Source organism: Coregonus lavaretus (genome assembly GCF_964263955.1).
Source record: "Coregonus lavaretus genome assembly, contig: HAP1_SCAFFOLD_1630, whole genome shotgun sequence".
NCBI lineage: Eukaryota > Metazoa > Chordata > Actinopteri > Salmoniformes > Salmonidae > Coregonus > Coregonus lavaretus.
Window position 1 is genome coordinate 65,126 of NW_028160081.1, and position 27,808 is coordinate 92,933.

Sequence of the window (27,808 nt, forward strand, 5' to 3'; positions counted from 1 at the left end):
CACAGGCAGCAAGCTGCAGCTGCCAATTACATCTGTGGTAGAGGAGTACAAGGCAACAAAGCACATCAGGCTATGATGCTGCAGGACAGCAAGGATGAGAGGGTTCGCCAGGCAGAAATCGAGGTCAGAACGGGTCGCAAGTGGTAAAACAGCGGAGCACTCAGGGAGAAGGAGGAACAGCTGCAACACGCTGACATTGTTGGGTCGGTAAACCAAGACAGGCTGGGTCTGGGATGCACAACCAGGTCAAGCTGGAAGAAAGCAGATCCAAAGGTGCGTTGTGGGTGAGGTATGGCTGAGGAAGAAAGCAGGGATGTCAGAAAGGCTGACATGCTGACCACAATGCTTGCGTTAAGTGTGAGAGCGTTGCAAAATAAATGTACACATACATGTAATTCAATCATTGCATCCAAACTGCTCGTGCGCGTCTGTGTAGCCAGGCGCTAAAATGAAACGTGGTCTATTTGTGACGCATGACGCGCTGCAAGTCCTGCTTCTCCCATCTCCTCATTGGTTTTTAGGCACATATACCCACGTGGGTGATTGAAAGACTAACTGAGGTCCACACTCCAGTCCAGTTGGTAGTGGTAATGCACCTTAAAGTTGGTTGCCAACCGCCATATAAAGTCGAAAGAAGGAGGAGGGATTACTAGAAAACTAACTTTTACCGTTTTATCTGTTAATTGTTGGAGTAGAGGACCTTGTGCATTTCAGGTAAAATAACAACACAATGTTTATATCCCAGGACAAATTATCTAACAACAGCAAGCTAGCTAGCTACATTTCCATGAATGTTTCATGCTTTTTGACCTGTCCCCAAATTAATATAGTTGGTTCAGAGTTTGTTTTGATATTTCAATCTGCGTGTCCTGATCGCATCTGGTGTGGATGGACAAAATCAACATGCCCGCGATGGGGCACGCGGACGGACGCGGGCGCCGGTCTAGTCAGCATGAGGAAGAAAGCAGTCATGTCGGAGGGAGGTCTGAAAGGCTGAGGAAGAAAGCAGGTATGTCAGAGGGAGGTATGAAAGGGTGAGGAAGAAAGCAGGTATGTCAGAGGGAGCTTGGGAAGGCTTAGGAAGAAAGCAGGCATGTCAGAGTCGTAGCCATGAAAAAAATGCTGGGGGAGCATGAGAGAGAGGGCACTCAGCTGGCAAGACATCTTGAACATGGAAGGGCAGCGGATTAATCTTCTGCTTTGCTCTGTGTACAAGGTTTTTCTATTCAGCAACAAAAATTCACACGTCGGGGTTGGCAGACAGCCCAGACAGCTGCACACTATGTGGACGACAAGCCAATCTGGAGCATGTGCTCTTCTCCTGCCAAGCAGGTCGGACCGATAGAAAATTCAGGTGGTGGCATTACCAAATACTGACTCAGCTGGCCGCGGGACTGGAGCAAGCAAGCAGAAAGCTGAAACATCTCACCCAGGGCCCCTGTTTCTCCCACTTCCTCAGGTCAGGAGAGAGCTCAGCAAAAAGCACAAGGATCAAAGGGATTTTTACCACAGCAGGCGACTGGGAGATGCGGGCAGACCTCAAGAAGCAGCTCAGATTTCCAGAGATAGCCAGCACAAGCCTCAGACCAGATATCGTTGTCTGGTCTAGAGACACCAAGCAGGTGGTCCTCATCGAGCTCACAGCGCCCTGGGAGGAGAGAAATACCAGTCCCTCATCCTTGAGTCAGCAGAATGGATGGAGAGCCTGGAATCTACCAGTTGAGATCGGCTGCAGGGGCTTCACAGGCCAATCACTCTGGAGAGCCCTGGGGAGTAGCAAGGAATAAGCTAGTGGCTGGGCAAGCAGGCAGAAGTGGCATCTCGTTGGATCTGGCTGAAGAGGAATGAGTGGTGGCAGACCCAAGCAGACAGTAGGGAGTCAGGGCTGAGTTGAACGTTGGATCGAGGGGGTTGTTCCAGGACGCTGGTTCTGCCGTCAAGCCCCCAAAGTGTTTGGCTTATCAACGAAACACCGGTGAAGGGGAGTGCCCACTTGAGAACCCGATGAAGTCCCAGTTAGGTGTGGAGCTTATAGTGTTTATAGTGTAGCATGTAGTATTTAGCCTGGTGTTTATAGTGTAGTCTGTGTACAGAGCGGGACAAGCAGAATATCCTTTACACTGATACTTATTGGTAACTGGGGCTTTTATCCAGCAGGATACCAAGGTCATGCCAATTAAATGATGTGTATGAGGGAGTTGATGTAGTTAATTGGATGATGTGGGTTCATAGGAGGCTAGCTGTCTCCCACATCATGATAGTACTCTACAGTATTAAAGGACTTAAAAGACTGAATGTAAAGAAACGGGAGACAACCGAAAAGTAAATATTAAAATCATTGTGGTAGGAACTGGAATGTGTGATTAACTATTTAAGTGTTACTTACTTATTTAGCCTTTTCTGAAGTCTTCAATGTTTAGTTGTCAATTAGTTACATTAGACAAGCATTTCAAATGTATTCTGTTCTATTTGTATTGTAGGGGCGCAGTATAAAAACACATTTGAATGTTTAAAAAAAGCAATACATTTGACTTAATAGAGTCATTATGGCATATGATTTGCATACTGGCATGTACTGGGAAAGAATGGGATTAAATGGGCTAAGATGTGGTCATGTTTGTCATTCACGGGCTTCAGGTAGCACTTAGAGGAGACCTCTGATTCCCTTATAGCCTTGAATCAAAATGCAATTTTATTTTAGAGCGCGGAGCGACTGCGTGCATGAGAAGTAGCTACACACCTGTAACTGTAAGCCATGGACGAAGACGCAGCAACTTGGAGTGGGAATGTGAGGGCTCTGGTGAGTTGAGTAGGCTATTATAAACTAACTACCAATTTAACTAGATTTTTTGGGCAGTCTGTTACTCTGTAGATGATTTTCTATGCCTGTCCAAGAAGCTAGCTAGCCATTTTAGTTACAAGACTCGTGAATCATGTTAATTATAGATATAGCTAACACAAACAGTCAAAAATGTTATAAAACCAAACTAAAACATAAGGTCAGTAAAGATTATTATTCATGTATGGTAGAAAAACGGCATGAGGAAAGGGCACTGTTTGTGGCAGGGTCGTTTTTTTTTTACCTTGCCATCTAATGAACTTTATCAACAGGCTGGACCTTGAAATGAAATTGCTTAATGCCTTTTCCAAAGACATAAATGCTTTTCCTAACACTGTACCACCACAACCACCCTCACTCCAGCACAGTGTCGATTGAGAGATGGCAAGGTAAAAAAAAAAAAATCTATACGGAGGGCATTTAGCTAGTGTAGTTACGTCATAATACATGCACGTTTTGAAATGATTTGATTTGCTTCAGGACTATTTGCAGACCAACATGTCAATGTTTGCCTCTTAGCATTTAGGACACCCCTGAAGTCACAGCATCCACATATAGGGTCAAACTAGCATTAGTGTTGGGTCTTTTCCAGTGTATTCATTTTACTTGATGTCTTAACCTTTTTGGATTAGTCATTAGTCGCAGTGTATTTGCTGGCTTGCAAGACTGAGAAGACCCCCAAAACATCAGATGAGCTTGCCCTAATGCAGGCAGGGATAAGGAAAAGGTTAAAACACAGTCTGTGATGAGTTCTCACGCTGAGATAAGTGCAGCATGGTTCATTGTTCGCCACAACAAATTGAATTCAATTCAGTTTTATTGAGGAACCTATCTTGTGAAAAACATGCTTGATTGCAAATTCTTTGCTTTTAGATATCAAGCCTGTTAGAGAAGTACCCCAGAATAGCCTCGATCTTAGGCGGTTGGTTGTTCTACAAGTCATCAGGTAAGAATTGCACTGCATTGAGGTTTGTTTGGTAAAGGCACAGTTCACTGTGTGTAAAAATAGTTCCCTCCTATCAATGTGTTAAAAACATAAATATTCAGGTTATTTAGCATATGTTATCACTATAATGGAGGCTAGTGGGGTCCAGCAGCCAGATGTACCCAATGTGCTACTACTTTGTAGTTGATAACCCCAACAGGTTGTCACTTGGCTGCGGGGTGGTGAGAGTATGCGCAGCATTCGCAGTGTGCAGCTAATTCCACAATCAGTGAAAGGATTGTGCCAATTTACACCTCCTCTTTAGAGGCGGAAATATTTTCCCACAAAACTGGCAATGGCAATTTGTCAGTTTAGTGAATTCAGCGGAATATGTAAAGAACCACACTTATAGTATCTCCACCTGTTATTTGCGCGATCCTCCCTTAAATGCATGTCTAAAGGAGAGAATCTGGCAAACTGCGCTTTCCATGGCCAAACTGCTTATGTACTCTTTAGTCCATACCACACGTTCCTCGGGCAAAATGCACCTCGTCTACGCCAGAAAAAGGCGCAAACAGCTTTGTAAATCAGGGCCTGAGTTTTCTTAGTTTCAAATACCAGGTGCGTATAAGCAGGGGCATACCTTACAGTGGCATTGTAGTGCCCTGGCCCCTGTATTTTGATTTTCTTTTGTTTTTCAAAAAGGGGGACCCGGCCAGAGACACCTTGCCCTTGTCCCACCGGAATCCGATGGCTACTCTGGGAGACTCCTGCGATCGGCCTCAGGTGGTGGAAAGACCATTCTCTACATTGCACTGATTCAAGAAGAAATCGACACAAGTCCTCTCCCACCAGATGCACCTGAGTTTGCTAGAATGCCCGAGGCAAATTGCCACAAGTGTGGTAAACTAATGCCTGTACAGCTGCTGCCAGTCCTGTGGGTCTGCAGGTCACAGTACGGTAAGACTGGGGACTGGGGTACAAAGCAGTGTTATTGTTGTTATTTGAATTCACCAGGCTTATGTTGACTGACATTAACTTTTGTCAGACACTGTTGCGCATCCTTACAGGAGCCAGACAAGGATCTCAGCATTGCTGGAGTGGCAGAGATGGAATCTGATGTAATGGATTGTAGAGTGGTAAGTTAAATACATCGCTGTCACTTCATTAACTGCTTAGCCCGGTAGACCAATCTGATCTTGCGAACTCACATTGTTGAGACATTGATCAGTCTAGCCTATCACCTATTCACAACTGTTTGGAAGAAGCTCTGCCGTATATGGGCCCATCAGCCTGCTCTGATATGCTATGGGGTTAGGCATGATTGACTAACTGCTGGCTGACCAGTGGTGCTGTCGTGCACTTCATGAGTCATTGTTCTTAATGGACGCTGATCCTATTATCTGTGATTTCATTTGGCAACGCTCCTAGGCTCAACATGGTTTCAAGCACAGAGGCCAGACTGACAAATTATGCGCAATAAAATGTGAGTGGAGTGGTCAGTCTGGTTTACCAGGCTAAGTAAAGCTGTGTATTTCACTCTGAACTCTACCCCGACAGGTACAGGCATCGTGTCCGATCTGTCTGAAAATGTGTCCCATCGCTAACCTTGAGGTTCATGCCAGTTTTTGTGAGAGGTAATGACTTGCATCATCACACACAAGATAGATTTGATTGTAAGGCAGATTTTCCCTTATAATGACATACTTTTTTATGTAGAACCGAAGTGCAAGATGGACCCCATGTGCAAGTGATATCATGGTAAGATAATAAGAAATCCATAAAGGGACAAACAAGAATTTTGAGACATTTCCAGGATGCAATGGCTAGAATGGGCACTCACCCACCAGAGATGTAATTACGGGAGATATTACCCTAAGTGCCAGAAGGTATATTGCACAGGAGGTGGGGAATATCTCCCAATCACTAGAGGGTGAGTGGTGCATTTGTCATCTACTACAACACACTGTCTGGCTTTTGCGAGGTTGTAAGCAGGATAGTTTTAATTTCAGTGTCGGTGACGTGTTGAGCTGCATCAGTCAGCGAGTCAGTACAGACGGAGAGTTCCGGATCAGCGTCAGCAGAGAGAACCTCCTTCAACGAGGGCTGAGTCAATGGAAGAGGCAGAAAAAAAAGTTTACGAGCTAGCAACTTGAAAGCAACTTGAAAGTCACCTACCTGACAGGACCTGGTGTAGACACCGGGGCTCTCAAAAAACACTTCCTAACATCATCAAGTGCCAATGATGATCGCCCCATTTGATAGATAATGGCACTTTTAAAAAATGAAAGGAGGTGCTCATACACTGCTCCAAAAAATTAAGGGAACACTAAAATAACACATCCTAGATCTGAATGAATGAAATAATCTTATTAAATACTTTTTTCTTTACATAGTTGAATGTGCTGACAACAAAATCACACAAAAATTATCAATGGAAATCAAATGTATCAACCCATGGAGGTCTGGATTTGGAGTCACCCTCAAAATTAAAGTGGAAAACCACACTACAGGCTGAACCAACTGTGATGTAATGTCCTTAAAACAAGTCAAAATGAGGCTCAGTAGTGTGTGTGGCCTCCACGTGCCTGTATGACCTCCCTACAACGCCTGGGCATGCTCCTGATGAGGTGGAGGATGGTCTCCTGAGGGATCTCCTCCCAGACCTGGACTAAAGCATCCGCCAACTCCTGGACAGTCTGTGGTGCAACGTGGCGTGGGTGGATGGAGCGAGACATGATGTCCCAGATGTGCTCAATTGGATTCAGGTCTGGGGAACGGGCAGGCCAGTCCATAGCATCAATGCCTTCCTCTTGCAGGAACTGCCGACACACTCCAGCCACATGAGGTCTAGCATTGTCTTGCATTAGGAGGAACACAGGGCCAACCGCACCAGCATATGGTCTCACAAGGGGTCTGAGGATCTCATCTCGGTACCTAATGGCAGTCAGGCTATCTCTGGCGAGCACATGGAGGGCTGTGCGGCCCCGCAAAGAAATGCCACCCCACACCATGACTGATCCACCGCCAAACCGGTCATGCTGGAGGATGTTGCAGGCAGCAGAACGTTCTCCACGGTGTCTCCAGACTCTGTCACGTCTGTCACATGTGCTCAGTGTGAAACTGCTTTCATCTGTGAAGAGCACAGGGCGCCAGTGGCGAATTTGCCAATCTTGGTGTTCTCTGGCAAATGCCAAACGTCCTGCACGGTGTTGGGCTGTAAGCACAACCCCCACCTGTGGACGTCGGGCCCTCATACCCCCCTCATGGAGTCTGTTTCTGACCGTTTGAGCAGACACATGCACATTTGTGGCCTGCTGGAGGTCATTTTGCAGGGCTCTGGCAGTGCTCCTCCTGCTCCTCCTTGCACAAAGGCGGAGGTAGCAGTCCTGCTGCTGGGTTGTTGCCCTCCTACGGCCTCTTCCACGTCTCCTGATGTACTGGCCTGTCTCCTGGTAGCGCCTCCATGCTCTGGACACTACGCTGACAGACACAGCAAACCTTGCCACAGCTCGCATTGATGTGCCATCCTGGATGAGCTGCACTACCTGAGCCGCTTGTGTGGGTTGTAGACTCCGTCTCATGCTACCACTAGAGTGAAAGCACCGCCAGCATTCAAAAGTGACCAAAACATCAGCCAGGAAGCATAGGAACTGAGAAGTGGTCTGTGGTCACCACCTGCAAAACCAGTCCTTTATTGGGGGTGTCTTGCTAATTGCCTATAATTTCCACCTGTTGTCTATTCCATTTGCACAACAGCATGTGAAATGTATTGTCAATCAGTGTTGCTTCCTAAGTGGACAGTTTGATTTCACAGAAGTGTGATTGACTTGGAGTTACATTGTGTTGTTTAAGTGTTCCCTTTATTTTTTTGAGCAGTGTATGATGTGTTGTCTGTTTTCATTGAATATAGATGGGAAGGACCACTAAAATTGCTTCTTTTAAATAAGCTTCTCCCTGTGGTTTGATTGTCTACTTCCAGATATTATCGCAGAGATTGAGGAGTGCATTTTTGAGGGCCCTGAAGGAATGGGGAAAAACCCAATATACTCAATCAGTGATTTAGACAGTGGAAATGTCAAGTATGTATGCACCTCTGACATTCATTGTTTTGATAAATTCAAGCACTGAGAAATATGTAGTTATAACAAATAATAATTTATATGAATTCTACAAACGTTGTTGGGGTACCCATTTCAATCCAACGCCATTAAATTACGTTCTAAGATTTTGGTTGATTGTAGAGCCATTGGAGAAATATTCTCTGCAAGCCTGGTTCAGGGAAGACCATCCCCCTGCTTCATGTGTGAGTGGTGCTACCAGTATAGAGACAGGAGACATGGATCAGGTTACACGTAGAGAGGCTGATGTCACCGATGCAGAGTACAGGATCCTAATTGAAAGGGCAAGACCCTGTTGTAATACTTTTGAAATGTTTTTTCTTTTTACTTAATATAGCTGATTTTAAGAATAGGATTGGCTGTGAGTTTTTATAAGGTCTGAAGTATCCTTGTAAGATTTACTATATCAGTTATAAAATGTTTTTGCTTCTGTATTCGTGACACAACACTAACTCGAAATTGGTTCAGGTTTCAGAGGCTACTGAAAACACATTGTCAGAGCTTACAAGTGACATACTGGCTTGTGGATACACTGGCACAATTGCTGTGAGAAACAGCGACCGCATTGTCAGGTCAGTATCATCACATCAGTGCCAGTACTGACAAAGCGCCTCAGGAGTGGTACTGTACTAAGATGATATCCCCACGTCTATTAGTTCATTTATGATCAAACAACAATTTCATCAGTACTCCTGTCTTTAATTACTTTCAATGTTTTACTTTGGCGGCTGATCCCTATTCTAAACCAGATCAGGAAAGGGCTTCAGCTGTTCGAGCTGCTGGCCATCATCCAAACACATGCCAACATCTGCAGAGAGCTCTTTGTTCCTGGGCAAGACCATGCAGTGAGGACTTCAGCCTGATCAAATCTAATTGCTGAGAGTTTTGACCAATCGTATGTGTGTGTGTGGTTCTTTTTCAGACCTGATAGTTAATCTTGTCAGTGAATGCAAGTCACATGCCATAGGTTGTGTGTATCCGTAAACTTAAAATCTAGTGTACTGTAGGTCTGAATAACTGTTTTGAACCTTTAGGAGCCAGATGCTGACTTCCTCCTATCCTGCTTTGTGCCGGTTCTGAGTGGAAAGGGAACTTGTCACTGGCATCTTGAATCTCAAATCATGAACCACATGCAGGACTTCTTGAAGAGATTGAGTCGACAGGTTTGTGATCTACAACACAATTCAATCTTCTTTATACTGAGCCATTTATCTGGGAGAAAATCCTGAGGAATGAATGATCTTATTTCTGTCTTAGGTCCAACTGATGGGAGACAGCCAGCAGATGAGATACAGGAGAAAGATGGAGCAGGTGTGAGAGAGAGCAACAAACTACAAAGCCATACAACTTGCTGACATAGAATTATTGTGAATGTAGTTATGGAAACTAAACATTTTGTTTGTTAAAAACTTAGTGAACCATGCATCTTAGCCTGAATTCCTGAGTTGTGAGCGATATCATTGTCTTAGGTCCAACTGATGGGACACAGCCAGCAGATGAGACACAGGAGAATGAGGGAGAAGGTGTGTTACTATCTACATAGCAATAGTTTATAGTAAAAGTCACTTTAGCTACCTGACAAGGTACAATGTTCCCTGATTAACATTTCTACAGCCATCGCAGCTTTTCTTGCGCCTATTTAAATGCTACCGATGAGCAATAATCAGTAAAAAATTGAAACTGACGTTGTAAGCATTGTCCCTAAACAATCGTCATCACTAAATTTATTTTATTCTGTGATTTGTTGATGTAAAGACATACAAAATGGCATATTTACTTAAAGCATGGTTTTTACCATGCGTTTGTGGATGTTTGTCTCCCGACCTGTGACGCAGTCACTTTACCAACCTTAAGAACCATGCATCTGAGTCTTTGAATAAATGAATAGATGTATGAATTAATGTCTGCATTCTGTCTTTTAGGTCAAACTGATGAGATGCAGCCAGAGGATGAGATGCAGGAAAACAAGTGTACAGGTGTGACCAACTACATTACAGTACTTTGCTTAATGATATCTTGGTTTGGCAGGTAATATTGTTTGAGAGAATTATTACATTTTACAATGGAAAACTAATGTATCATATTTGCCGTTCAGGCCCAACCCAGCACAGTAAACACTATGCATAGGAGCCAGAAATGAATGAATCTTGTCTTTCAGGACCAATGGAAGGCAAACGACAATATGAGCGAGTAACCATCCCAACCGTCATGCAGTGGTTGAGCGGCCAAGCTCACGTGGTCTTACTACCAAGAGAAAGGAGAGATTTTATCATCAATGTCCTCTTTGATCATGACTGTCTTGTGTGCATCCCTAGTTACAGTTTGTGTTTTCCTACAGTAAGTGCTTGCTCAAAAACTGTCATGTTACCAACTGCACACGAGAACCTATGCTGAGTTTAATCATGTCTTCACACAGGCAATTTGCTATGGTGGGCAGGGGTTTCACAATGTTTAAAATGGTAAATTGAGTCCAGTAGGTTACAGTAAAATGGTTTGAGACATGAAAGTGTTGTTACATTTAGCAAACTAATCTGGTTACATCCATTGTTCCAATGCTAGGTAACTTTAGCATAGTAAGTTTTACTATAAGTCAAGTAATCCCTCGTGCTTATCTTTTTTTCTTGCCAAATGAATCTCCAATAGTAATGACAAAAATTCTACAAGTCTACATTGGATTGAAAAGGGCCAGTATTTTGATGCAATAATATTCAACAACCTTGGCGTGACCCTTGACAACACCCTGTCGTTCTCTGCAAACATCAAAGCAGTGACCCGCACCTGCAGGTTCATGCTCTACAACATCCGTAGAGTACGACCCTACCTCACACAGGAAGCGGCGCAGGTCCTAATCCAGGCACTTGTCATTTCCCGTCTGGAATACTGCAACTCGCTGTTGGCTGGGCTCCCCCCTTGTGCCATCAGACCCCTGCAACTTATCCAGAACGCAACAGCCCGCCTGGTTTTCAACCTTCCCAAGTTCTCGGTCACCCCGCTCCTCCGCACACTTCACTGGCTTCCAGTTGAAGCTTGCATCCACTTCAAGACCATGGTGCTTACCTACGGAACAGCAAGAGGAACGGCCCCTCCCTACCTTCAGACTATGCTCAAACCCTACACCCCAACACCCCACTCCGTTCTGTCACCTCAGGTCTCTTGGCCCTCCCACTCCTACGGGAGGGCAGCTCCTGTTCAGCCCAGTCCAAGCTCTTCTCTGTCCTGGCACCCCAATGGTGGAACCAGCTTCTCCATGAAGCTAGGACAGCAGAGTCCCTGCCCATCTTCCGAAAACATCTGAAACCCTACCTCTTCAAACAATATCTTAAATAATCCTCCTCACCTCGTAGAGGGTGATTGTCCTATGTATCAGAGAAACAAGTCAGGGCCTCCTGCAGTCTTGGAAGAAACACCCAGTGTGCACAGATGTGTACATGGCTGGAGATGCATAGTAGGCCATCTTCCTCAAGTGTGTGCAAGACGTCATAGAAGGTGAAGGACACAGATGACCAAACATCACGCCACAGGCGCTCCACACTGTCAAGACATGGCCAAACATCACGCCACAGGCGCTCCACACTTTCAAGACATGGCCAAACGTCGCTCCACACTGTCAAGACATGACCAAACGTCACGCCACAGGCGCTCCACACTGTCAAGACATGGCCAAACGTCGCTCCACACTGTCAAGACATGACCAAACGTCACGCCACAGGTGCTCCACACTGTCAAGACATGACCAAACATCGCTCCACACAGTCAAGACATGACCAAACGTCACGCCACAGGCGCTCCACACTGTCAAGACATGACCAAACGTCACGCCACAGGCGCTCCACACTGTCAAGACATGACCAAACGTCACGCCACAGGCGCTCCACACTGTCAAGACATGACCATTTAGGCATGCAAAAAACAAAACACTAATCAGTTAAGTGTGTCTCAGACCAGTATAGTAGAAGAGCACCTCATCTGCCAGGCAATGCACTAAATTTAACCAAACATCAAACATTATTCCGGTACTAATCGATAAGGGAAACCAATTCCTTACTCGTAAATCCATCGATGTCTCCAAATATGACGATATTGTTCCAACTTCTCGACCTCTGACACGGTTCAGCAGTTCCGTCAAAGCTCCTAAAACGTATTCAGGGATCTGAATGACGTTAGACAAAGCACTGACAAAAGTGAGCTCTTGATTGCAGGTGAATTCCAAAAGCCTGGTCTGAAGCATCTCCAATATGTAATTTCTCAGTAGAACCTGAAGACAGAGTGGCACAAGGTTATTATTGATGTCAGCTAAACTTGCGTCAGGATACTTAGCGAGCTAACTTACTCTTTGATAACTCAATAGAAAAATGAGTAACGCCAATCAATAACTTATTACTATACCTAGGTACTGGATTAATCCTTGACTAGGGCGACCTTGTGGACAGGAAAGGTTATCCTCCTTGCTAGTGTCCATTACCATAAGGGTAATTGGTAGTTTGTCAGTGACATGAGCTAACTTGCTAGGCCATATCAAATGCCACTAGCCGAGATCGACTGTGTAAGCTAGTTAGTTAGCTAGCAACGTGTCATTAGCTAGCTAGTGCTATCTAGATTTGCGCTGGCAAACAAATCCATTACATTAGCTACCTAAATGTGAAGTAAACTCAACTGAGGAGTAATAATTAACAACCCAATCCTTACATGAGATTTAGGCAGCCCAGCACCATGTCGCTCTTCTCACACAGCTACTCCAGCGGGAGCATGTGGACTCAGTTTGCACTACAAATGGAGACTTTTAAGTTGAAAACGTGCAGGATACCTATTTCTGGTTTCCCTGACTTCCGTTTTGGTTTACTGTGTTATGCTTGTTCGCGTATCCCTCGTCACATGTCGTTACGTTTTTTGTTGGTGAGATGAAACTGCCAAAACTTTTGTTCAAGCCTAAAATGTTAGTCCCTAATTGTAACATGGTGTTTGTATGTTCACAGATGAAATGTCACGTTTACGTTTCAGGCATGGATTTCTTACGATCCTAACGATACTTAAGTTAAACCTGTTGGCAGCTATCTGGATCCATACTGCCGCACCAAAAAAAAAGTGTCAAGGGAAGCCAGCTTGGATATTGGCGTCACTCCTATTAAATCCCATTGAGCGCAAACGTCATTGTCAGAAATTTGAACTGTTGCATCTCGTTGTGTTGTTGTCCTCTAGTGGCTAGTTAGCTAAAATTGGCACTTTCCTAAATTAGCCATGGATGGAGATAAAGATTAGGACTAGTGGTTTTACTTATTCTCTGTAATGACCAATCATTTATAATGGCGATTCTGATCCAACCATTAATTCATACATTGTTGTGCCCCCTGGCCTGAGAGGATGGAAGTTCAATATGTAGCTAACTAATATGTAGAAGGCTAATGTTAACTAGCTAACGTTGCCCATGAATGGAGTTAGGCTAGCGAGCAAGCATTTTAGCCAGATAGCCTAGGCCCTAGGACAACAAAAAATAAAAGCGTGTACTGTATGACAGTGAGAACGTTTCCTCAACATGAAAGAGAGGAGGATGGAATTGGCGTTTCTCTAAAAGTAGGGTGAGTCAACATGTTTTCTACTTGCACAAACGCACACAGAAATCAGAACAATGGACAGCCACATCATATTTAGCGTACGTTGATTGGACTAAATTGTTTTTGGTATCTTTTAGTTGTCACTGTATTAGACTAAACGGAGGTGATTTGATGATGTTCAAATGTTGAAGTTGAAATGGTGCTGAAATAGTGGAGGCAGCTCATGTTTTCTTTGCGACTTGCAGTAACTCTCTGTGGTTCTAATGCAATAGTTGTTTAGTGGTCCGAAAATGTCGGAAACATTAACTTGCTTGACCATGTTGTAGGTCATGTAACTGTCTGTTACTGTACACGCAATATGCTTTGTGGACTTCACTGGACAGAGCTATCCGGTTTTGTGATTAAAACAAAGTTGTGGTTGAATTTATTCTGCCACTGTGTCTTATTGTCTCGGCCTAACAGGTTATAAAGCAAACAACGCAATTATCACAACACATAGGTTGTAATATGGCTTTGGCTTCCACAGTGATTTTACCCACGCACAGCTACTGATGAGTAAGCATTTCACTGTTAGTCTACACCTGTTGTTTACGAAGCATGTGACAAATAAAATGTGATTTGATTTTGACGCAGCCACCTCTGTCTCTACCTTCAACTGCCATGTGGTGGCGCCAATACTCTTCCTCTAAAGGGGGGTTTCTTATGGGTAGTCGAACGGTCCATCAAGACTGTTCACCAGTCTTCCTCATTAATGTGCAGATAGGTAGAGATGTTTATGAAAACACTTTTAGCATACTCACTGTCCCTTATGTATGTCTAATTTCAATAATTAAAGGTTCATTTGTTTCATAAGGTTCATTTAGGGGTACATTCTTAAAGAACTGCTATACATTTTGCACACTATTATAGGGAAGAAAATGTCAGTTCAATAAAAAGTGTTTATTTTTTATAAAAAACAAAGAGTTCTTCATTAGGGCCATGCACCTTTGTTGGACTGCAAACTTCTATTTTGCATGTCGGTTAGAGTCAGAGTAAGTCATCACATCTCAGTGAGTTGTTGTGTGCGAACCGTCCCTCATGTTTGGCATTAGCAGAGGGTTCTCAGGATATACACTGACTGGTAACAGTGAGCGAAGGGCTGACATGGCTCGTCTGCCCTTTTTTATGTGCACATGATCTGGCTCCTTTTAGCTGCCCAGGTGACAGTGAGCCAGCTGAACCTGGTGTTCCACAGCGTGGTGGCTGCTCCCTACCAGTGGGAGTACCCCTACCTGCTCAGTATCATCCCCTCCCTCTTCAGCTTCATGGCCCTGCCCAAAAACAACATCAGCTACCTGTTGATCTCCATGATCTTCTGCATAGCTCCACTCATCTACGGGGGTATGGAATAATAAATATGGTAGAAACTCCCACTAGACCAGTGATGGACAACTTTGATAGGGTCGGGGACCACAACAAATCTGAACTCATCAGGAGGACCGCAATGGCTCCCACACATGCAGTCAGAGCCTTTTGGGGGCTTTAAGTGGAATTGTCTACCCACACCCAGTTTGTTTAACTCACTTCCTATCCCAGGACCGAGTTTAGGAAACGTTATTCTAGAGAAGTATACCCTCTAGTGCCCTCAAATCCTAATCCAGACCTCCAAGCCAGTTTCATTGCTTTAAAAAAATCTAATTACACATGCTCTAGTGCAAAAAAGTTGGTCTGTTTAACAAAACATGTACTGTACCTTCCCAGCTGAAACTAAGAATGTTTTGCATAGAGAAGGGCAGTGCTATTGGTTGGCTGGTCCTCACAGTATCCATCCATGTGCATCCATTTTATTCATCCTGTCATACCTGATCTATTTTCAAAGAATTTGTTTCATTGTCTTTACTGATCCTGTTGATAATGTGGGTTGTGTTGGAGCCAATGTACAGTACTTTCCCCTTAATTTCAATAGTAAATCATTAACTGGTATCTGCATGTCACTGCAAACTCTGTAACAGGTGAAAAGCAGTATAAGACCAACAGACATCCTAATAATGTGCAGTCTGCTTACACTGCATGTATTTAAATGGCAGAGATGAAGGAGCTATGGATTATGGCTGTCTTTGCTACAGGTAAGACTTGCTCTATATTTGATTTATTCAGGGTGATTTAAGATGTTCAGATGTACACTGAGTGTACAAAACATTAAGAACACCTGCTCTTTCCGTGACATAGACTGGCCAGGTGAATCCAGGTGAAAGCTATTATCCCTTTTTGATGTAAATTGTTAAATCCACTTCAATCAATGTAGATGAAGGGGAGGAGACAGTTTAAATAAGGATGTTTAAGCCTTGAGACAGTTGAGACACGGATTGTGTTCCATTCAGAAGGTGAATGGGCAAGACAAAATATTTAAGTGCCTTTGAACGGTGTATGGTAGTAGGTGCCGGTTTGTGTCAAGAACTGCAACGCTGCTGGGTTTTTTACACTCAGCACTTTCCCGTGTGTATCAAGAATGATTCGCCAACCTTCCAGCCAACTTGGCACAATTGTGGGAAGCATTGGAATCAACATGGGCCAGCATCCTTGTGGGATGCTTTCGACACCTTGTAGAGTCCATGCCCTGATGAATTGAGGCTGTTCTGAGGTCAAAGGGGGGGTGGGGGTGGGGTGTTCCTAATGTTTGGTATACTCAGTGTATGATGCTGTTGTTAATTTTCTTGTGTGATTGAGAACTGTGTAGGAAAATTGCTTTCACTTACGATGTGCAAAGTTGTATGATGCATTTAACTTATCTATTGATTATATCCAATATGTGACCTTAGAGTATTTACAGTTTGGTTTATGGATTTTAAAGTTGAGTTTTTAGTCAGCGATTGACTGATGTTTGGTCCTTTTGCTGCGAAGGATATGTTAGTGTCTACGAAGACATTGTTTCAGACTTTTTTTTAAATGCAGACACTTGATGGTGAATAGACTACTGTCAGGTCTTAGATACATTTGATAACAGAGTAGCCTTTGCTATCAACTGTCAACCGTTAATTGGCAGTGATAATGACTTCTTTCTCTCATAAAGTACAGTAGAAAACATTTCTACACTGCTGCAGACACAATGAAACTGGAACAGTCTGGATCATATCCTAAGCTTATAGCAACTGACACTATGTACCCTTGTTTATGTGGTTTACAGAGTTATTTTAATTTTTTGGGGCAGTCTCTTTGCTACAGGGGGATCTCACCACATCCTCTGCCGTTCCAACCACCATTGACTTAACTACTCCAGCTACTGCTGCCCCTTTAACCCCTGACCCTCCAACTACTGGTTACCGAAATGCTACTGGACTTCCAACTACTGGTTACCCTACCTCTATCCCTATCACCAGTACCAGTCTCCCCACCACCACCTCTACTGCCACAATCCCTCCTCTGGTCTGTATCAATGGTGGTGAGCTGCAGAGTGGAGTCTGTATCTGTCCTGATGATTGGACCGGAGAGACCTGTTCAGAGGGTACATCCACACCCTTACACTATACCTAACCCTGGATCTCACATTCACAGTACACACCACTACACTACTATACCTAACCCTGGATCTCACATTCACAGTACACACCACTTCACTACTCCTAACCCTGGAACTCACGGTCACAGTACACTACTCCTAACCCTGGATCTCACATTCACAGTACACACCACTTCACTACTCCTAACCCTGGAACTCACGTTCACACTACACTACTCCTAACCCTGGATCTCACATTCACAGTACACACCACTTCACTACTCCTAACCCTGGATGTCACATGCACAGTCCACACCACTGCACTACTATACCTAACCCTGGATGTCACATGCACAGTCCACACCACTGCACTACTATACCTAACCCTGGATCTCACATTCACAGTACACACCACTACACTACTATACCTAACCCTGGATGTCACATGCACAGTCCACAACACTATTCCCTGGATCTCACATTCAGAATGTATATTTCATGTTTGCAGTCATACATTTGGTCCATGTTGAAATGCATTTTACTTCGATAGGGAATTTCTGCAATTCCACCATCATTGCTGATTTATCCTTCCCAAGAACAACGGTTGGCTGGTCTGCTTATTCAGAACAATTGTGTGGTGAGGAGACAACCAGTGGTATGTTACTTTTATTCACCTAAAATGACAAAAATGTATTCATCTGTTACAGTTCTAATTAATGTTGCATTAGGTAACACAAAATCTTGAGTATCTTTTTGTCTTGGTTCCTCCAGCCGGATTACCAGAAGCCTCAGCAAGATGTTTGAATGACACTGGCTCTCCGAAGTTTGGTCCTCCTCAGGAGCTGCAGTGTGAATTGACCCTCAGTGGCATTCAAGAAAATGTAAGTCAATATTCTTATGATCCTGATTTATGACCAGTCTCGATTTTGCGTTCTTCTTTCCTTGGGTCAGTTACAGTTATCATTATGAGGAGTCGATCTTACAGTTTGAAGATCAGTATCAACTGGCTTTTACCTTCAGCTCATGTATTCTGTTAATTTATTCTGCTTAACAGTTGATGAGGAACATTCTTTTTTTATTTATTGTGTTTTAGATTACATTTTATTTTTACATTTAGTCATTTAGCAGGCGCTCTTATCCAGAGCGACTTACAGTAGTGAGTGCATACATTTTCATACTTTTGCCGTGTGGGAATTGAACCCACAACCTTGGCGTTGCAAGTGCCATTCTCTACCAATTGAGCCACATAGTTAGTATTGGCAATTTTAATATCCCAATGTACTCACAGGTCAGCATGTTGCTGACATTTATACAATGTTCTGTTGAAAAAATAAATATAAATCATTCTCTTTCCCTATTAAGATCTCCAGCAGTTCAGGTGATTTAGCACAGCTAGCCTTCAGTACTCAGATCCTGACCTCCCAACCAGAGCGGCTATCAGCTGACAACATCACCACAGCAGCTCAGATAGCTAACACTCTGCTTCAGTCTGTAAATATCACAGAGGTATAACATCTTTTGGAATCAAGTTGTGACTACGACATGTTCTGGAGATAAACGTGAGGTTGTTACTGTAGTGATTTGAACACTTGAGGGTCATTCCCTGGTTTTGATCATGTTGCAGGATATCGCAGTGGCAGCTGTAACTACCATCAGTCAGCTACTGAATGCCAGTGAGGAGATTACACAGGAGAGTGATGCTGTCCAGAGGTGTGTGTGTGTTTCTACATATGTTTGAGTTTATGTGTGTACGTGTGTCTCTGTGCGTGTCTGCATGGGTGCATGTGAACTAATGTGTTTCTGTGTTTCTCTCCCAGCCTCACAGAGACCCTGGAGGAGTTTTCCCTGGACCAGCAGAATAATGTGTCCTTGGTGGTTCAGCCCAACCTGGCAGTCCAGTCTGTCCAAGTACCAAGTGACACAGTAGGGATCCAGTTTACTGCTCTGACTGGTGGGTGGGACTGCTAGTGAACCTACATACTGGCATTTAAAGTGATAGTTTATATCTGTGTTGACAGACTGGTTAAAACTTCTCATTTTTCAAATGTTTCTCCTCTGTTGATCAATACGTTTTTTTTTATTTGTTTTACATTTTACATTTTAGTTATTTTAGCAGACGCTCTTATCCAGAGCGACTTCCAGTTAGTGAGTGCATACATTTTTCTTTATAGCGCCATGCTCTACCAACTGAGCTACAGGAGGCCTGTACTACGGACTAGTGCAGAAGTAACACTATGTTGTTCAGCTTTACATTTATAAATCAAATTAATCTCCTTCTCCAGGAAGTTCTGGTAATTTTGTGGCCGACAGAATTAATCTCAACACCAATACCTCTGAACTGATAGCTGACAAAGGAGGTGCTACCGATGTCCAGATTGTCATAAAATTCCCACCAGGTGAGCCAATGTTGGTATGCAAACAGTATATAAACTCAAGCTTCAATTTCCTTGTAGCGCTTTCACCGAGAGCACTTAACTACTCGTTGTGGTCGCCAAAAACAGGTCAGCAATGCCAAATTGAGTCACATGGGATATGGATAAGTGAACTATTGAGAAGTAATGTGGCTTCCACGTTAAGTCTACAAGGCAAAGTCAAGCTACTCATGTATATGAAGTCCTGAGATGAACACCAATCTCTCTCTCTCTCCTCCCCCTCTCTTTCTCTCTCCCCCTTCTCTTTCTCTTCACCCCCTCTCACTCTCTTTCTCCCTCACTCCACTCAGTTTTACGTAATAAAAACACAAACTACTCCATTGGTTTTGTGCTCTACCAAAACGACCGGTTCTTCAGGTCCAGGGCATTCACAGCTTCTTCAGGAACCAACAGAAGGGTAATCTCTGCTAACCTGGGACAAGAGTTTGGGCTGCATGTTGAGATGCTCTTCAAGCCTACAGTAAGATTTATCTTGGAATCAGTAAACACATAGTGGTCCAAATTCTCTGGGAAACGTAATGGGAAGTTTTCCATTATCTAAGTCACGTGTCAAACTCATTCCACGGAGGGTCGAGTGGCTGTGGGTTTTTGCTCCTCTCTTGTAAGGAACTCCCCTCATCTGATTGTCTAGGTCTTAAATTGAAAGGAAAAACCAAAAACCAGCAGACACTAGAATGAGTTTGACACCCCTGATCTAAGTTATCCATTTTACAGAGAGTTTGTTTCTGTTCTCACTTCTCAGGCTGTCCCCAACGCCTCCCTCTATGACTTTGCCTGCGTGTCGTGGAACTACACGTTGAAAGACTGGAGCACCTATGGCTGCTCCAAAGTCAACCACTCAGAAGACGGCCTGCAATGTTTCTGTAATCACACCACTAACTTCGCTGTGCTCATGGTGAGTAGCTAGCTGCCTTCGGCTCCCTTTTCCTGACCACACTTTGACCTATGGAAGGGGTTCCCAAACTTTTTTTGGCCCACGTCACCATCTGAAAACTCTCATGACCCCAAACATGTGAATTCGTTTTTTTGTAATTAAGAGCCTATGTTTACTTTTTTATTATGACAGTTAATTGCAAAACATACTAACAGTATTTCTGATTGTCTTCTCAACTCACCATCACATACTTTTAATGTGGGGCTATGACAGTCAATAGCAAAGTGGTCTGACATAATATCTCTTATCTCATCACCACTAATGAGATGATGAGATCAGAGACATGATGCATGTCGCGTCAGAGCTCCTCAAAGTCAGGGGGTGTGGTTGACAGTGCCCACCTCATCTCCGGTTTCACTTCCAACCTGGATCGATATTTGGTTTTAATGCAGACGAGTGCACTAAATCCAGCCTCACACAGATATTAGAGGGCAAAGGGTACCATGAGTTTTAATGCTCAGAAGGAGACGGCAGGGTATTCCCTTTGAGTGAGGAACCAAAATGCGTTATCTGCATTATTCGGTCATATGACGGCTCGATAAGCTTTCGATTTCACTTACAGGCATGTCAACTGAGGCAGGATCACAGTCAAACAGATTTCTCTCCAATAAGAAGTCTTTCCTCTGAATCCACTGATTCGGTCACTCACCTGTAGAATGTTTTTGTATTTCCCCACGCATGCTTGCGTTCAGTTCGTTCAGTTTCCCAAATATGTCAGTTACAAAGGGAAGGAGACACATTTTCTTTTCATTACACAGAAAGTCAAGTCTTTTTTTTGTTGTTTTACCATTCGTTACCATGGAATCTGTTTTTCTTCAGTATAGCCATGCAGCGCATCCTCTGTACAGTTTCATGCTTGAGAATCGTGAGACAGAACAATACGTCCTCGTGAATAGCATCCCCCGACAGGTAGCGAACAAAAGTATATGCATGGGCATCTCGGCCCTCACAACTAACGTCCATTTGGAAAGCATAAGCTGGGGAGTATTTGAGTGGTTCTGTAGGTTTCATTTGGATTGCTAGCTATAGCATAAATTCTTCATTTTACAGTGTTATCTGACAAAGGTATTGATTAGTGTTTCTGTGCCTCGGCCTCCCCACACCTTGTTTTCACCATATTGATTGTGGCGGTAATATCTCTGAAATAGTGTGTGGTTTCATTCTGTAGTGGGCCTAGCCATTCACCTGGGAATAGGGTGACCACATGTCCCAGATTGTGCGGGACAGTCCCGCATTTTGGCCCTTTGTCCCGCAACTAAACAATCATGTCCCGCATTTTATCAACAAATTCAAACGCCACCAATTGTAGAAAAAACGTTGATTTGTCCAGTATTTCAGTCAGACATTCCAACCTGTCTCTTGCAGTCACATTGCGCTCATGACAGTTAATTTCCACCTTGTTACTCTCAGATTGTATAAAACATCTAATTGATTGGCTGCAAGTTCAACAATATCTCATAGTTAGGCCTCCTAACTACTTACAAAGAGCTAGAAAAGTAGGTAAACAGCCACATTAGACTGAAAGATATAATCATAGCAGTGGGAAGTAGGGTGCTGCAGCACCTCCTGAAAAATCACAATGACAAAATAATAATAATACATATTTTCACTAAAGTAGTACATTGGGCCTTTACTAGTCCTGTATTAGCAGACCGACATAACCGTTTTTATAGTGCGGGCAAAAAAATAAAACGTGAAGAATTATCATTCACAATTGACAGCGATGATACATTGGCCTATTTCTAAATTAGGTATAGGATAGGTTACACTGTCCCACAAAATCATCCTGTTGTCCCGCATTTGTGTATTTTAAATGTGGTCATCTTAAGTGGGAATGATTCAAGTGGAGCTGTCAAGTGCGGCCTTTTCCCACGATCTAAGGGCGCTCTCTGGTTGAATTTTGCTCTCTGGTTGAATTTTATGTTTTAGATTTGAATAATTTTCATTTAGATTTTTAAGGTTAACCACATTACAATGATTTTGAGATACAAAGACAATATTATAATATTTTATACAAATTACTATTATATATATTTTTTTATGATTTTGAAAATTCTCCTGCGATCCCATTTTCATATCAGGCGAACCCACATCAGGTCGCGACCCCTAGTGTGGGAACCGCTGACCTATAGTTTACATCAGCATATCCAGACACATGAGGGAGATAACTTTATACAGTATGACTGTGACAAACTTAGTGTTACATTTTTCTTTTTTCTTTTCTTTCTACAGTCATTCAGGAATGATTTTAAGTACGCTGAAGTTCAAAACTGGATCACCACATTGGGATGCTCCATGTCCATCATAGGGTTGAGTTTAACAATAACATTCCAGATCGCAACCAGGTAAGATCCTACAGGGTTCCAGAACCAATTCAACATATACAATAACATTCCAGATGGTGACCCGGTAAGATCCTACAGGGTTCCAGAACCATTTCTAAATATACAATAACATTCCAGATCGCAACCAAGTAAGATCCTATAGGCTTCCAGAACCATTTCTAAATATACAATAACATTCCAGATTGCAACCAGGTAAGATCCTACATGGTTCCAGAACCAATTCTAAATATACAATAACATTCCAGATCGTGACCCGGTAAGATCCTACAGTATTCCAGAACCAATTCAACATATTGGGTGCATCTCAATAGTGTAAAGAAGCCCTTTGTCTGATCCAACACGACTTGATAGGTGAAACCAATATGAAACCCACTATTAATGAACCAACACATCCAAAGCAAGGCATCTAACTTCCCTAACATAGTGTTGTCTATCACCTATCCCCAGGAAATCACGCAAAACCAACCCAACGGTCCTTTTAGTGAGCGTCTGCGTGTGTCTCCTGATCTTCACCCTCCTCTTCATGTTGGGGGTGGACAACCCTCATAAACAGCTGGAGAAACCTGAAATACAGGAGGACAACATTCTCCCCCCGTCCGACACACACACAGAGCGGGACAGAGGCCCCTGTACTGCAGTCACAGTCCTGCTGCAGTACTTCCTGTTGGGGACGTTCACCTGGAACACGCTGTACGCCACACATGTCTTCCTGATGATCAGAAACAGCCTGGCCACCAGCCCGTCACACTTCACAGCCTATACTGTGGCCATCGGATGGGGTAGGACAGCTTGGAGAAAAATAAAATATTTAGTTGTTTCAGAAGCTTTGGCTGGCATTAGTCCTGGGCTCCTTGAACCAAAACGAATGCTAGGTTATATTTTATTTAGCCTAAAATAGAACTTCAAAGCAACTTGTATAGTGATGTTATGTCTTTAGAGGATGTATGTGTAGTATATAATCTGTATATGTCTGCATGCTAATCTACCAGGACATAACAACAACATTCTCTGTCCTTTAGGACTGCCTGCGGTTGTGGTGGCCCTCACCTTAGGAATTAGTTACAGAGTGGATGATCCACTGGGTTACAGGCAGGAGGAATTGTGAGTCAATACTGTACTATACTACTACTGTATTACTTCTCTGTACTGTATTGTATTGTACTATACTATACTGTACTTGAGCGACCCGGCTCAACATACAGTGAGGGGAAAAAAGTATTTGATCCCCTGCTGATTTTGTACGTTTGCCCACTGACAAAGAAATGATCAGTCTATAATTTTAATGGTAGGTTTATTTGAACAGTGAGAGACAAAATAACAAAACAAAAATCCAGAAAAACTCATGTCAAAAATGTTATGAATTGAAATAAACATTTGACCCCCTTTCAATCAGAAAGATTTCTGGCTCCCAGGTGTCTTTTATACAGGTAACGAGCTGAGATTAGGAGCACACTCTTAAAGGGAGTGCTCCTAATCTCAGCTTGTTACCTGTATAAAAGACACCTGTCAACAGAAGCAATCAATCAATCAGATTCCAAACTCTCCACCATGGCCAAGACCAAAGAGCTCTCCAAGGATGTCAGGGACAAGATTGTAGACCTACACAAGGCTGGAATGGGCTACAAGACCATCGCCAAGCAGCTTGGTGAGAAGGTGACACCAGTTGGTGCGATTATTCGCAAATGGAAGAAACACAAAAGAACTGTCAATCTCCCTCGGCCTGGGGCTCCATGCAAGATCTCACCTCGTGGAGTTGCAATGATAATGAGAACGGTGAGGAATCAGCCCAGAACTACACGGGAGGATCTTGTCAATGATCTCAAGCCAGCTGGGACCATAGTCACCAAGAAAACAATTGGTAACACACTACGCCGTGAAGGACTGAAATCCTGCAGCGCCCGCAAAGTCCCCCTGCTCAAGAAAGCACATATACAGGCCCGTCTGAAGTTTGCCAATGAACATCTGAATGATTCAGAGGAGAACTGGGTGAAAGTGTTGTGGTCAGATGAGACCAAAATTGAGCTATTTGGCATCAACTCAACTCGCCATGTTTGGAGGTGGAGGAATACTGCCTATGACCCCAAGAACACCATCCCCACCGTCAAACATGGAGGTGGAAACATTATGCTTTGGGGGTGTTTTTCTGCTAAGGGGACAGGACAACTTCACCGCATCAAAGGGACGATGGATGGGGCCATGTACCGTCAAATCTTGGGTGAGAACCTCCTTCCCTCAGCCAGGGCATTGAAAATGGGTCGTGGATGGGTATTCCAGCATGACAATGACCCAAAACACACGGCCAAGGCAACAAAGGAGTTGCTCAAGAAGAAGCACATTAAGGTCCTGGAGTGGCCTAGCCAGTCTCCAGACCTTAATCCCATAGAAAATCTGTGGAGAGAGCTAATAATAATAATAATAATATGCCATTTAGCAGACGCTTTTATCCAAAGCGACTTACAGTCATGCATGCATACATTTTTGTGTATGGGTGGTCCCGGGGATCGAACCCACTACCTTGGCGTTACAAGCGCCGTGCTCTACCAGCTGAGCTACAGAGGACCAACTGAAGGTTCGAGTTGCCAAACGTCAGCCTCGAAACCTTAATGACTTGGAGAAGATCTGCAAAGACGAGTGGGACAAAATCCCTCCTGAGATGTGTGCAAACCTGGTGGCCAACTACAAGAAACGTCTGACCTCTGTGATTGCCAAAAAGGGTTTTGCCACCAAGTACTAAGTCATGTTTTGCAGAGGGGTCAAATACTTATTTCCCTCATTAAAATGCAAATCAATTTATAACATTTTTGACATGTGTTTTTCTGGATTTCTTTGTTGTTATTCTGTCTCTCACTGTTCAAGTAAACCTACCATTAAAATCATGTCTTTGTCAGTGGGCAAACATACAAAATCAGCAGGGGATCAAATACTTTTTTCCCTCACTGTATTTCCTGGTTTGTGACCCACTGATACCGCCCCCGGTGAGAGAGGAGTAAGGCAGTCCAAAAAGTTAACACACACAGGAACTTTATTCACACACAGGAGAAGATGCACATGGGGATGATTTTTGTAATCACGCATCCCATGCACATGTGTCTACGCTCTGACACTGGAAAAAAACACAGTTCAGGCCCGGCTAATACTGATACGCTAGAAAGTGCATGCAGCGGACCCGACTAGCCAGTGCTGGGCTAGCTTGGAGCATCTGACCAATCACAGGGTGCATGGTCAGTGCATGGGCAGAGTGTGGGGTGCATGGGAACAGTCTGATTGGCTGATGCCACGAGCTGGAAGTGATGGATATCGCTCACATGAACTGAACTGAACTCTATTGTATTATACTGTACTGTACTACCAATATATATGTGGGGCAATTGCTGTATAAAATGTTATAACTCATACTGTAAAAGGTTTTCCCTGTTTTACCTGTCATTCTTTTAACGATGGCTAAAAGAATGATCCATTGTGTTGAAAGGTTTCTTATTTACTTATGCCACCCACCATGTTTACTTTATACCACATTATTCAAATCACTGGTGTCCTGTTTTGTCTGTCACAAAGTCCCACTCTCTAACTCATTCATTTGACCTTTCAGTTGCTGGCTTGCTGCCCTCGATCCAAAGGGGAACTTTGACTTCAAGCTGCCAATGTTTTGGGGGTTCCTGATCCCTGTGGCGTTCATGCTTATCTTCAACATGGTGGTGTTGGTATATTTTGTAGTTACCACATCCAAGACCAACCCACATATAACCAGGTAACATTAAAGGGGGCATTTTGGGGGCACAAAGTAGAACGTTGTAGTCATTAAGATCAGTCTTGATTTAAATGCCTACTAATGAGCTTGTTAATTTTGTATTGTCTTTCAATTAAAACTTTTTATAAATAAAATGCATGCTTTTTTTTATTATTAATTCAGTCATAAGTAAGCAAATTATACAATTTGATGAGCACCATTCTCTAACCCACTCAGTCATTGGAAGCATAATGTTATTTTACCACAGCATTACAGCAGTCTATGACCGCAATCTAAGCATGTTGGTTATATTTCCCAGTACAAGACACACATCGATGAAGAAGAAGTTCCTCAGTAGCTTTTCTCTGGCTGTGGTGCTCGGTCTCTCCTGGATCCTGGGCTATCTGTTGCTCATTACACAGAACCAGACCATGTACACCATACTCAACATCTCCTTCTGTGTACTCACCACCACTCAGGTAGTAAATGTATGCACTCACTACTGTAAGTCGCTCTGGATAAGAGAGTCTGCTAAATGACTCAAATGTTAAATATAAAGACTAGTGTACTATTGTACCACAGAATCCAGACATGATTGAAAACTAGACACCTACTAAACATTAATAAATTCTGCTGCTCTTTATAGAAACGCTACCTTTTGTTTGTACGTGTTTATTCCTGAAAATACTTGATAATGTCTTTGTGTTTTTGTTTTCACTCCACAGGGCTTGCAGGTTTTCATTCTGTTCACAGCAAGAACAGCAATTGTCAAGAAAAAGATGTCAAGTGCTTTGAAATCTGTCTCTAGCGCTGGGATCCCTCTTCACACCAAGAAGTACAGTCTATGGCGAGGCGAGCAAAGTGAAAAAGTAGAATCATACACACAGCAGGACACTGATCTGTCATTTCTACCTTGTTCCTCACAGACATCTAACTGATGGGCTGCAAGTTCAACCTCTGTTGTAAAATATCTCATATACCGCCACTATTTCCTATAATATACAGAATAATACACACCATTTTGTATCAATGTATTTTTACTGTAAATTCCCTCAGAAGTTGTGTTGTCCAAGAATTTTTTGGCTATGCACATACTGTATATACATACTGTATGTGTTTTTTGAAATATAACTGTTTTGAATAAAACTGTGATTATTCTCTTTGAATCGAATGTTTGTTTCAGTATTTTTTGTGAGAAATTACACTACTTTACACAATATCTCAGAAAATATCTTTAGACAGTGTAGCCTAGGGATGTCAAACTACATAATTTTCCCTGCGGGCCACGTTCGTTCTTTACCAAGGCCGCACTTAAAATGTATGAACCTTTTACTGCAGTGGGCTAAATCAGGGTCACACAGAGTGATTCTTGGTTGTCTTGGTTGGTAACAAATCTACCTTCAAACAAAAGTATACACCACACACACATGGTTATGGGCTTAAAAAAAGAAGACACCTGTA

At 43.2% G+C, this 27,808-nt stretch overlaps 1 protein-coding gene across 1 annotated transcript; it reads left to right on the plus strand.

Moving 5' to 3' along the window:
- Nucleotides 1–912: 912 nt before the first annotated feature.
- On the plus strand, nucleotides 913–27,413 carry LOC311122183 (adhesion G-protein coupled receptor G7-like; the record flags this gene model as incomplete). The annotated part of the gene is made up of 19 exons (XM_084196578.1): nucleotides 913–1,034; nucleotides 1,460–1,683; nucleotides 9,808–9,861; nucleotides 14,626–14,814; nucleotides 16,616–16,915; nucleotides 17,460–17,564; nucleotides 17,681–17,790; nucleotides 18,272–18,415; nucleotides 18,534–18,619; nucleotides 18,727–18,860; nucleotides 19,192–19,305; nucleotides 19,632–19,801; nucleotides 20,084–20,236; nucleotides 22,508–22,620; nucleotides 23,068–23,399; nucleotides 23,640–23,721; nucleotides 26,210–26,368; nucleotides 26,667–26,826; nucleotides 27,073–27,413. 19 exons carry the CDS (start codon nucleotides 913–915, stop codon nucleotides 27,283–27,285), a joined length of 2,964 nt encoding a protein of 987 aa, XP_084052704.1. The 3' UTR covers nucleotides 27,286–27,413.
- Between the last annotated feature and the right edge of the window lie 395 nt (nucleotides 27,414–27,808).